A 12,505-nucleotide genomic window follows, 5' to 3' on the forward strand; every position below is an offset into this window, starting at 1 on the left:
CACAACCTCCACCTCCTGGGTTCAAGGGATTCTCCTGCCTCAGCCTCCGGAGTAGCTGGGATTGCAGGCATGCACCACCACTCATGGCTAATTTTGTATTTTTAGTAGAGACGGGGTTTCACCATGTTGGTCAGGCTGGTGTCGAACTCCCAACCTCAGGTGATCTGCCCGCCTTGCCCTCCCAAAGTGATGGGATTACAGGCGTGGGCCACTGCACCCGGCCTGCACAGGCTTTTCTCTGTCCACAATGGTCCTAAGAAATTAAGTCAGCTTATTTAAACAAGAACCCTGGGAGACTTCCTAGTCTGTTACTGCAGGTTACTTGTGATGGTCCCTTACTGAAAATGAGCTAACCTGGGGTAGTTGAGGTAACAGCTTGAACATAAAAATGAAAAGAGTTGTTATTAAGACAATCTGCTGAAGGGAAACGTTAGAACATATCAAGAGTTGAAAGGGTATAATAGATAAACGTGCTTTCTGTGAATATATTTGACACAAATGACATTGTCAGTTCCATCTTTTCAGCCATCTTATAGTTTGAAGGGGCTTATTATGTAATTAATCACTAATATGAGTGAAAGCCTAAAACACTGCTAGGGAATGATTCACTTGTGTTTAGAAACAGAGCTTTCATTTCTGAAGTCATATCATAACACATTAATACTACTACTACTATATATTCCTTAGCATTTTCTTCACCTTTTTATCATTTGGAGCACCCAAGGGGTATTTCATATTAACTAACCATAGAGTCATTTTCCATCATGTATCATATATTAATTATATAAATCAAGTAAGAAAATAAATACATGTTTTAACATGATATCACACTGTATTACTAAACTTCTCTTTCATATGCTGTTAAAGCACAAGCAATGAGTGAATTTTCTGTAGGTCAAATTGAAGTAGGTAAATTCAGAAATAGGGTAGATGGTAGATGCCAAAATGATAGATTCTTTCCACCACAATCACCCGGCACTGCCTTTCTCTGCAGTTAAGAGTCCATCTTGATTTTAGGGGCCATGCTGAGGATCCTGGCAAGTTGAGGATTTCAGCCCCAGAACTGAGCCGACTTTCCACTAGCATATTCTTATACTCCCGCTAAGGGTTTTCAAGATCATCCATTACCCTGTCTCGGAGCCACCTACAAGGAGCAAACTCCACTGATATGAAGTTTTAAATGAGCAGCCAGGAAGAAGGCTGTTCCAGCTTTCAGCAAAATGCATTCTCCCTCTTGATAGGCCTGCGCAGGGACCCTCTGGGCCCCCTTCCCTCTGTCAGTCTCTGCTGGGTTCTACCTCTCAGATTAGTTCTCAGCTGCACGGAACTCAGAGGAGCTCCTCTCTCCTCTGGTCTCTAATCTGGCAAATGTCTTACTCTCGGCTGTGGACATTGACGGCTAGCGAGTGTTTTAGAAGCTTGTGTTTCTCTTTCCTGGGTATCTATTCCAGACATGTTCTTTTTAGTCCGTGGAAAGAAGCCTCGTAGTGTTTCTTCAGAAGGAAGCAGCCTGGAACCAATCTGCTCTTTGCTCAGTTCTTTGCTAATGCCCACGCCTTCCCACAGCCAGCAGGGGGCATCTGCGACACGGATTTAAATTGCATTGAATTTAAATTGGATTATCCGATGTTAGGACACCTCTTTTGGAAATGTGTTGTAAAAATCTTGCCTTATGCTTCTCAACTCTCCTCCCTCTCTTCTTCCTTCTCGTTGTTCCTGACATATGTCTGGCGTCTACAGTGAAACCTGTTTGTGATTGCCGAAAGCCTTTCAACCACAGGAATAGCCTATGCCCCAGGGCTACTTCTGTTTCTTTTAAATCCTGAAAAATTATGGTCTTATAATTGATTCTTTTCAGATTGCTAGTGATTGCAATTATCCTCCCTGCCTCTTCTCATCAGCATATGTCCTATATAATATGAGGAACTAAATGCCCCACTTGACCATTCTCAATCTCTTTCAAGGACAGAAATTGAATTCACTTACTTTATAGTGCTTATAGTCATTTAATGGTGTTACCTCTGTCCAGTTAGCAAATTAGAGACATCTTAGTCCTCCGTGACTCATTCTAAGCTGCACTCCAATATTTCACCTACTCCACCCCAAAATGCAGCTTTACTATAACTTAGCAATTCAGTTCATTCATTCATTTGCTCATTCATCAATTTACATGGCAAATCTTTATTGAATGCTATTAAATGCCAGGCCCTGTGCTAAGTGCTGAAGCTGTAATTGTGAACTAAACAAATGTTCACTCTGCTCTTGGGGACCTGACACTTTAATGGGAGAGATACACAATATTCGCATATACATATACATACGGAGATATAAATGCCAATTGAAAAATGCCATGAATGGAAAATTCAGAGGGCTCTGAGGATATATTAGGAGCAGTTTTTAGGTATATAATATCTCCCATTGCACATTGGGAAGTTAGGGCTCCTTGAGGTTAGAGTCTGTGTTTGTTTGTTTGTTTATTTATTTATTTAGAGATGGAGTCTTGCTCTGTTGTCCAGGCTGGAGTGCAGCGGCATGATCTTGGCTTACTGCAACCTCCACCTCCTGGGTTCAAGCAGTTCTCTGCCTCAGCCTCCCGAGTAGTTGGGATTACAGGTGCCTGCCACCACGCTTGGCTAATTTTTTTTGTATTTTCAGTAGAGATGGGGTTTCACCATCTTGGCCAGGCTGGTCTTGAATGCGTGACCTCATGATCCACCCACCTCGGCCTCCTAAAGTGCTGGGATTACAGGCATGAGCCACTGTGCCAGGCCTACGTTCTTTTGTTTTTATACTCCACCTACATTCATCAGTGATTGGAAAAATATCTGCTATACAGTTTACATATATGTGTTTTATATTCAATTGTTCCAAGTGTCTCTGAAGCGAGAAACAACTCTGTAACCCTTGAAACACCTAGTATAAGATTTTATATATAATTGGTTCTTCACACATTCTGGTGGAATATAATTGTATTTCTCAAAATTTAACTATGTTTCTGTTTTTAGTGATTGCTTGTGCTGGTTTTCCACACTTATGCATCTTAAGGTGATAACCCATTAAATTCACGCACTAGCAGGAAGGACTGAGGTGGTCCGTGGCCTTTTGAGTTTTGACTTCCCAGCCAGCCAGCATACCCACACAGGGAGCAGATTTAAAACTGCAAAGCCCCAGAATTATTCAAACCGTTTTCAGTTTGGAATCACTAATGTGAGTCATCTAGACAAAGAATTATCTTCCTCTGAGCCTTTAATTAAACTTTAACTCAAGCATTTTCAATTGATTTTATTTCAAAACAAGTTTTTCTTTGTAAAACAAAAGAATAACAAGAGGAGGAAGAGAGATGACAGGAGATAAAAATAGTTTCTTGTTAACGAGCATTAATGTAATGTGGCCAGGAAAAAATGTCTAGTGTGCAGTCAAATAGAGCCCGAGACCAAGCAGGAAATTGTAAACAAATTAGAAAATTATCTTCTCTGGATGGTGTTGTTTTTGATGCCAAATTAATGTCAGATACATTCAAGTTTATCTATAAAGGGAAAATAGTTTGGTAAGCTGGAGCTATTGTTTTGTTTGAATTTTTCATTTGGTTTGTTTTATTTTCATATGTCTGTGAGGCTATGGTAGGGAGGAAAGGGAAAGGGGGGATGAAATAATATTCCAGGGATTCTTTTTTTTTTTTTTTTTTTTTTTTTTGAGACGGAGTCTCTCTCTTTCGCCCAGGCTGGAGTGCAGTGGCGCGATCTCGGCTCACTGCAAGCTCCGCCTCCCGGGTTCACGCCATTCTCCTGCCTCAGCCTCCCGAGTAGCTGGGACTACAGGCGCCCGCTACCACGCCCGGCTAATTTTTTGTATTTTTAGTAGAGACGGGGTTTCACCGTGTTAGCCAGGATGGTCTCGATCTCCTGACCTCGTGATCCGCCCGCCTCGGCCTCCCAAAGTGCTGGGATTACAGGCGTGAGCCACCGCGCCCGGCCTATTCCAGGGATTCTTGAGGAGTAAAACAAATCTAACATTATTTAGTCTTGTAAAAAGAGTGCAATGTTTAAAGTGATTTGAACTTCAGCATTTGTCAGCTCCTCGGCCTTTAAACTTTACTGTTGTATGAGCAGAAATGCAATAATACTATTCATTCCCTGAATAATGAACTCCTAATTAAATTTAATAGACTTCACAACTTAAATACTCTTAACTTTATAATGCTCTATACTTGAGCCTATACCAAGCCAGAAATTGAAGCCATAGAAAGAAGTGTTTTCCAAAGCACTGAATATCTTTTCTCCCTTACATTTCCAGGGCAAATATGAGGAAAAGAGTAACCTGATGTTCTGGTATGTTAGTCTGCTCTGAGGAAATGGAATACGATTTTCTCTTGGCAATGTTGTAAATGATAGTTGATTTCTAGATCATTCCACAAAAAACTCTATTTAAGCAGTGATATAGATAAAATAGTAGTAGGGTACTGATTCATCCTGGTTTTAAAAGGATTTTGTGGTATGTCTTGAGCATTTAACTACCATTTATAAATGGTGTTTTCACAGAAAATGCATTCTGAAATAGTAAAAGAAAATGTGAGATACATTGTGTTCATATGATAGGATGCCACGTCTTTAAATACAGACAGTCTTTGAAAGGTGCTTTTCAATAGTTTTATCTCTTGTTTGTTTTCATACCAACTTTGCTGCAAGCTAGGTACTGTATAGAGGTCCCTCCAACATCCATCCCTCTATCTGGAAGGGAAGCAGAGTAACTTCTTTGAATCGGCTTTCTGCTGTCTCACATTTCACCCTCTTGCAGTACAAACTACTTTTACATCCCTTAAAATAACACGCACCCACCCTTCCCTCTGGAACGCTCATTCTTTTCTAGACCAACTGACTGACTGCTGCTCATTCTCTAGTTCCACATTTGCCTCCTCTGAGAAGTTCCCCCTGATCTACCGTTGTGGACACTGGTGCTCCTCTGCGAGAGTTCTGCTGCTTTCTGGACAGTCTGTCTTTAAGCACCTGTTTGTGATTGTTTCCACATCTAAGACCTCTCCGGGCTAAAAGCACCTTGAAAGCAAGGAGCAAACCTAATGGTGTTTGTATATTTACTGCATACTGCCTGACACAGTAAACATGACCAATGAGTAAATCAGTAAGGAATAAATGAATTAAGTCACTAATAATTCTTTTACATACATTCGATTTCTTTGTTCTAATTATCCCTTAATCTCCAACTATTATTCTTGCATCAGGAAATCAAACACAAATATTTTTCTGCCTTTTACAAAAGCAAAAGGTTCAAATGGAGCAAGAAATAGAAAAAAAAAGGAACTAAATTTGAGAGGGGGGATAAAGTTAAAACCAAAACAACCAACCAAACAGAAACCTAAACATGAGAGACTTTCATTACATCATTGTTATCTAAATATTGGTGAGTGGACTATTGGGTCAAGGTTGAAACTGAAAACAGTTGCAGCATGGATTCCACAGATGGGTGCACAGGAAGGGAGGGACCTATGGAGCCAAGAGGATATGGATTATGGATGAAGGTTTTCATGGACTGGGTGGGATACTGTGTCCTAGTGCACCTTGCATCTCTGACTGTAATACTGCACATTAGTCAGCAGAGGGTAGCCACAAATATTGCATTCATTTCTCCTCCCCACTTAATGTTTTCTTCATTTTTCAGATAAATATAAAATTGGCAATTCTTGTCCCCAGAGGTAGAATATAGAAGGTTGTGGGTGTAGTAATTCCTTAGTAACTTGCGGGGAATTTTTTGTATGTTTCAATGTAATGTTCGAAGCTAGGGAACATGGGCGGTGGGTTGGAAAAATGATTGTGTAGTTAGAGCTAACTTTAAAGAAGCCGTGTTCTATGCCAAATGCTGTGCTAAGTGACTCACATGCATTAGTATATTTAATCATCTCAAAAAGTCTTAGGATATACTATTTTATCAGTCCAAATTTCTAGGCAAAAGAACTAAACATTAGATAATTTAAGTAACTTGCAACACTTGGAATTAAAGCGACACTTATTCTAATTCACAATGTTATATAAGCTCCCTCAGCAGAACAGTCCCAGTTTTTACCCTAATGCCGTGCTGAGCTTGATCTGAGGTACTGTGGGACCTGAGTTGGCTTTAGTCAATGAGAGGGTCTTAGGGAAAGAGTGAAAGCAGAACAAAATGAAAAGGAAATGACACGGTAGAGATGCCTGTTCCTAAAACATAGTTTTCAAAACCGTATTTACTAGCCTAAAGGAAAATATGTAATAATTAGGTATTTATGGAGTTTTTATAAGTTACCACAGGTTTCCTTACATTTTTTTCCCTAATATCCGTAACTGCAAATCTTAGGCATTTACTTAAATTGCCTCATCACAGCCTCCCTGTGAACAAATGAGGAAAGTATGTGTACAATAGTAAAATCCTATTTGGCTGCCATGTGAACTTCACCACATCTCTTTAAGACTTTGGTTATGATTAGCATTGACTGGGAGGTAAATGTTAGCAGATTTGTAAAGAACAAAATCAAGATATTTTTAGTTCACTTTGGCAAATATTTTTAAATGTTTACTATATTGCCAAGCATTGTGCTAGGCACAGGGGTTAAAAAGTATTTAAGACTAAATTCCTACCATCAAAAAGTTCTCATATCCAAGTAGAAAAACAGAAACATAAGTCAATGACCATAATGCAATATGATGAACCCTGTCTTAAAAGCATGGGTAAAGTGCTAAGGTGACTGGGAAAGGGTAGCTTTTTGGGTCTCCCAATATTCAACAACTTGTCCTATGGATTAATATTTAAGATTTGCCTGGTGCTTTTCTAGTATAGAATTGTGATAAAGTGATGGATAGATTAGAAGGTTAGTTTTAAAACTGAGCGTGAAAATAGTTGCATCCCGTGATGGAGGAGTACCCAGAATTCTGACCATATCTACTCACTAAAATACTGAAGATACAAAGAAGCAGTAAATTCTGCTGTAGTTTGTTGTTTGGCAATTAGTACTCATTTATCAAGGCTTACTGCACATAAGATAGTCTGACAGCCATAGAGAACAATGGATAAGGAGCTGGAAACAAAAATTTTATAGAGAAATAATCAAGTAGAATGATTTAATTTTATAGCTGGAAATAGCTCAAAAAAACATCTAAAATGATGGATAACTTCATCATTTTACAGATGAGGGAACTGAGGTCTGGCAATAAAAAGCGATCATTTTACTTCTCAAAAGAAGATATTTATGCAGCCAAAAAACACATGAAAAAATGCTCATCATCACTGGCCATCAGAGAAATGCAAATCAAAACCACAGTGAGATACCATCTCACACCAGTTAGAATGGCGATCATCAAAAAGTCAGGAAACAACAGGTGCTGGAGAGGATGTGGAGAAATAGGAACACTTTTACACTGTTGGTGGGACTGTAAACTAGTTCAACCATTGTGGAAGTCAGTGTGGCGATTCCTCAGGGATCTAGAACTAGAAATACCATTTGACCCAGCCGTCCCATTACTGGGTATATACCCAAAGGATTGTAAATCATGCTGCTATAAAGACACATGCACACGTATGTTTATTGTGGCACTATTCACAATAGCAAAGACTTGGAACCAACCCAAATGTCCAACAATGATAGACTGGATTAAGAAAATGTGGCACATATACACCACGGAATACTATGCAACCATAAAAAATGATGAGTTCATGTCCTTTGTAGGGACCTGGATGAAGCTGGAAACCATCATTCTCAGCAAACTATTGCAAGGACAAAAAACCAAACAGCACATGTTCTCACTCATAGGTGGGAATTGAACAATGAGAACACATGTACACAGAAAGAGGAACATCACACACCAGGGACTGTTGTGGGGTAGGGGGAGGGGGGAGGGATAGCACTGGGAGATATACCTAATGCTAAATGACGAGTTGATGGGTGCAGCACACCAACATGGTACATGTATACATATGTAACAAACCTGCATGTTGTGCACAGGTACCCTAAAATTTAAAGTATAATAATAATAATTTTAAAAAGTGATCATTTTTTCCAAATGTCATATATCTAACAATAGTGAAGACCAGAGCCCTCAGAAGACTAGTAGGCAATGCATGCAGAGTTCTACCTGGGAACTCTAGCATCAGACAGCTTGGGCTCACATCTGTCTCCACCAAATACTGGCTGGGTTATCTTAAGTTATTTAAACTGCTGTCATTCAGTGACCTCATCTGCAAAATGGAAATAGTACTATAGTGTCTGCAGATATAAAATGAGAGAACACATATAAAACAATAATGAGGATTAAAATGTAGTGCAAATTAATGAAGGACATACTAAGAGCTTGATAAATGCTATTTATTAGAACTTACATATCCTAATTTCTGCATTAGTATTCTTTCTGCCACAAGAAAAATAAAAGTGAAATGGGATTTTGTTCATTTTTGTTTCTCTGACACAGGAAGAAATCTTTTCTTAAAATCTGTATGCACATGTGGTGTCCTCATTTCCCCCTGTGTCTCTTCTTTCAGGGCCAAGGAGATTAAGATCAAGTTGGGAATTCTCCTCCAGAAGCCAGACTCAGTTGGTGACCTTGTCATTCCGTACAATGAGAAGCCAGAGAAACCAGCCAAGACCCAGAAGTGAGTCATGAATATGGATTCCACTCATTTCCTCCAGAGGATGGCTATTTTTCAAGTGTTTAGCACCATTCCTCATCTGTAGAACTACCCCCTTCAATTACTCATTAAGGATCATAAGAGCCCTCAGAGAGTTGGTTTGCAAAGAAGCTCTTTTTTTTTTTTCTTAACTATCTCATGTCTGGAGCATCTTATTGAATACAGGCAGAATACATAAAAAATAAAAGATAAGACTCTGCCTTATTTTTGAGAGACAGACATACTTATAAAATAGACAGACCATACTTATAAAATGATACTAGCCACTACAGCAGTGTGGTAAAAATACCTGCTCATTTACTGCCTTGGTAACCACTCCTGATCCAGTTAATTATGAGCCCTGGATGCTTACCTGCTGATGAACTATCTAAAGCTGCTTCCTCAGCAGGGTGATGTGAGAACATTTCCCTCAGAAAGATACTAAGGACAAGGCAGACAATTTCAGCCTAATCGTTCCTTCTCCAAGATAGTGCCCCTCAAGTTCCAACAGAGGAACAAAGTCTGTTACTTAAGTGAAGAACGAACACTTGACTAGCTATTTCTATTTAATGTACACCAGGTATTTTTCCCAATTCATAAATTAATATTCTTGATTGGATTTCTGCAGTCCTCCCTCATCCCCATTCTCCTCTCCCTACACATTCCTCCTGTCAATTCAGGCATCCTAGGGAACTATTACTTCTAAAGAGTCATGATGTTATGGCAGTGAATCCAGGTCTCACAGTGTGCATTGGCCCTGCTTTAACTCAGGAACACGACTCCCAGCATTCCCATCGTTCATCATCATCCCTGCTAGCTGCAGAGACTGTCACTACCTAGACAGATACACTCCATCTTCCCATTAAAACAGAGATATCTATGAAAATCAAGAAAGGAAAATGGGAAGAAGAAAAGGCCAAGGCATTCAAATTCCTTCGCTCTGCTATCTTAGAGCTTTGAGGATATCACAGAAGTGTGGTAAAAATATAGGAGTCCCTTTAACCTCCATTTGTCTTTTTAAATGGAACATTTGTGTAAATTGGCCAGCCTGTCCTTTGTCCAAATGACCTCAACTTAACATAGCTGGATTGATTGGGAGATAAAGAGATGAGTTATTCTTTTTCTTTTTTTAATCTTTTTCCATTAGCCTAAGTGAATATTTCCATTCCTCCTTTTTTTTATTACTTCAAAGTGATTCTAAACAGGAAGTGAGGCATAATTGCGTTTTCTGCATTTGAAAAGGAGAAGCTAATTCAGTGTGGAGCAGCAGGCACCAAGCGGTAGTGGAGAATAAGAACCACATTTCATAGCAGCAACAGATCAAAACATCTATTTTGAAGTAAACAGTGTGACAATTTATTGATCCGTTGGAATTAACTTTAAAAAAATAGAGTTCTACATTTCCTGCTTTAAATCTCTGCTTTAACATTCACATAGACCCTTAAACTGTTGAGATTAAAAGGGGTTCAGAGAGAAGCTGTTCTGGAAGAAACCCTGGGGCTGACCATTTATTGGATTATTTACTTCTCTTGTCTTCCATCCCCTTTCTTCCTCCAGAAGCCTAAATTGTTTTGGAAAATTCCTTCATATCCCTAGAGAATAATTCTGTATCTATTGCATTTTCAACAGTGACCAATAAAAAAGTTTCCCACTCTCTTCTGAATCCACAGACCCCATCCCACCTCCTCATGTTTGGCAACTTTCTATGCCATTTATCTGACAGGAAATACTGTGTTCTGCATAAGCTCCATCTCTCTCTCTCTCTTCTCTCACTTTAAAATTTCTCTGCATTTTTAACTCATGTTCTTCTTTCAGAGGGGAAAATAATTCTTCTCTTGATTGGAGGTATTTTTAACCCTTCTCATATTCTTTGGGTTACTGACATCAGTAGAATCTGTTTTTTTAAAAGCATTTTCTATTTTTTAACATGTATTTTTGAGTTCTCACTTTTAAAAACAAAAATGGACCATTGAGAAAAACAGAAATAAGTGCTTATATTCCTACCCCCTAAAGACAGCTCTGTTCCCCTTTTTGCACTTTTAGTAGCCCTTTTTCCCTGTGGACCCTCTTCCCCAGGAGCAAACAGGTACCCATGTTCCATGCTGAAAAATTCTCTCCCCGCCTTTCTCTCTTTCTGCTTCTATGCCTTTCTCTTACTTTTACTGACTAACTGTAGAAAGAGAAGTCTGTACTAATGGCTTTCAGTCTTTTCTGTATCTCCTTCTTAACCAGCTTCAACCTTACTACCTCACCCGAACTGTTGTTTCTAAGGCCCCATCTGTGACTTGTCTGCAGCGTTTGACGGTTCACCAGTTGACCTACTGTTTTTTTTGTTTTTTTTTCTGAGAGGGAATTTCGCTCTTTTGCCCAGGCTGGAGTGCAATGGCATGATCTCAGCTCACCGCAACCTCCACCTCCCGGGTTCAAGCGATTCTCCTGCCTCAGCCTCCTGAATAGCTGGGATTACAGGCATGTGCCACCACGCCCAGCTAATTTTGTATTTTTTAGTAGAGACAGGGTTTCTCCATGTTGGTCAGGCTGGTCTCGAACACCTGACCTCAGGTGATCTGCCCACCTCGGCCTCCCAAAGTGCTGGGATTACAGGCGTGAGCCACCACGCCCAGCCCAGTTGACCTACTCTTAAAACTCTCTTCCTTAACTTCTAGTCCCGCATTCCCCACCTGCCTTCTCTTTCTCTAAGTGCTCCCACTGTTGCTCACCCTCTGGATGTGAGCATTCCTTAAGGCTCTGCTGTAGGTCCTCCTGAGAAACAATAGACAACATTAGCCAACCACATAGGTTTAGTTTGTGATAACTGTTATCATGGCTTACAAAATCATCAATTGTAAAATGTTAGGAGCTGATATAGATATTCATACAGCTTATTTTATATTATAAATGTCTCCCTTTCCCCTGCCTATATCAGCAATTTTTAACCCCTTTTTCTGGTTTGTTGTTGTAGTGATCATTTTATACTAAAGAATGACCTCCACACATAAACAGTACCTAGCCTGTGCTAGTGGAAAACAGTTACAGAAAGTTGTCCTGCATACGCTCACCTGGTTAGGATGAGCCTGGTTGTGAGTACTAAAGATCTATGTACAATTTCAGGCCCGCATATGGATGTCAAAAAATGACATGTTTTGCTTGTTCTTAAGTCTGTATGCCCAACCGTGATGCCCAGGTCACCACTGGTTATCAGGTAAGGGCTCAATAAATGCTCATAAACTTGAGCCTGGTCATGAGCAGACTGTACTGTTGGGCAGGAAGGGAGAGGGGACTAGGCACATCTAATTGACAGTAAATAACTTGAATTTTCTTTTCCTTGTTAAGAGCACCAATGTGTAAGAACATTTTTAAGACATTTAAGTATGTGCCAGGCACTGCGCAGATTAAAAACCAAATCAAACCAAAACAATACAAAAAACAAAAACAAACAAAAAACCCAACCACAGGCACTTGAAGTTATAGCTAGTAAGTGCCAGCATTGCCAATAGCAGTAATAATGGTTCATGGGACTGGTCATTAAAATCTGAGTTTGGGGTTATTTGTGGCTTTCATCAGCCAGGCTAACTCAAGGCAAAACCATCATTCATTTACTTATTAATCTGACACACATTTATTGCAAGGTGGATTGATGCTGTAAGGGTACACCACAGGATAGGGTGAAATGGGAAAAGTTCTCTGTGCATGACAACCTATACCCTTCGGCAGTGAGTGCCTCATTGCCATGTGAGAGATTCAGTGAGTAAAAGTGGTAAGAGTAGAGTAAAAAGAGAGACAGCGCTTCCAGCAGAGATGGCCACTTCCTGGGCCAGGTGGCATTTATACTAGGCATTATAAAACATGTGGTTAATCATCT

The 12,505-nt window shown here is 39.8% G+C and overlaps 1 protein-coding gene and 1 long non-coding RNA gene across 2 annotated transcripts in view; one reads left to right on the forward strand and one right to left on the reverse strand.

The window, feature by feature from the left end:
- LOC104003526 (uncharacterized) overlaps window positions 1-12,505 on the reverse strand; it is a 54,142-nt gene that overhangs the window by 38,838 nt on the left and 2,799 nt on the right. The window lies entirely within an intron of this gene.
- RGS5 (regulator of G protein signaling 5) overlaps window positions 1-12,505 on the forward strand; it is a 61,174-nt gene that overhangs the window by 26,590 nt on the left and 22,079 nt on the right. The window contains exon 2 of the mRNA XM_001174440.5: window positions 8,518-8,628. Within this exon, the coding sequence (XP_001174440.1) occupies window positions 8,518-8,628 (111 nt within the window). The remainder of the gene's footprint in view (window positions 1-8,517; window positions 8,629-12,505) is intronic.

Source organism: Pan troglodytes, chromosome 1, assembly GCF_028858775.2.
Source record: "Pan troglodytes isolate AG18354 chromosome 1, NHGRI_mPanTro3-v2.0_pri, whole genome shotgun sequence".
Lineage (NCBI taxonomy): Eukaryota > Metazoa > Chordata > Mammalia > Primates > Hominidae > Pan > Pan troglodytes.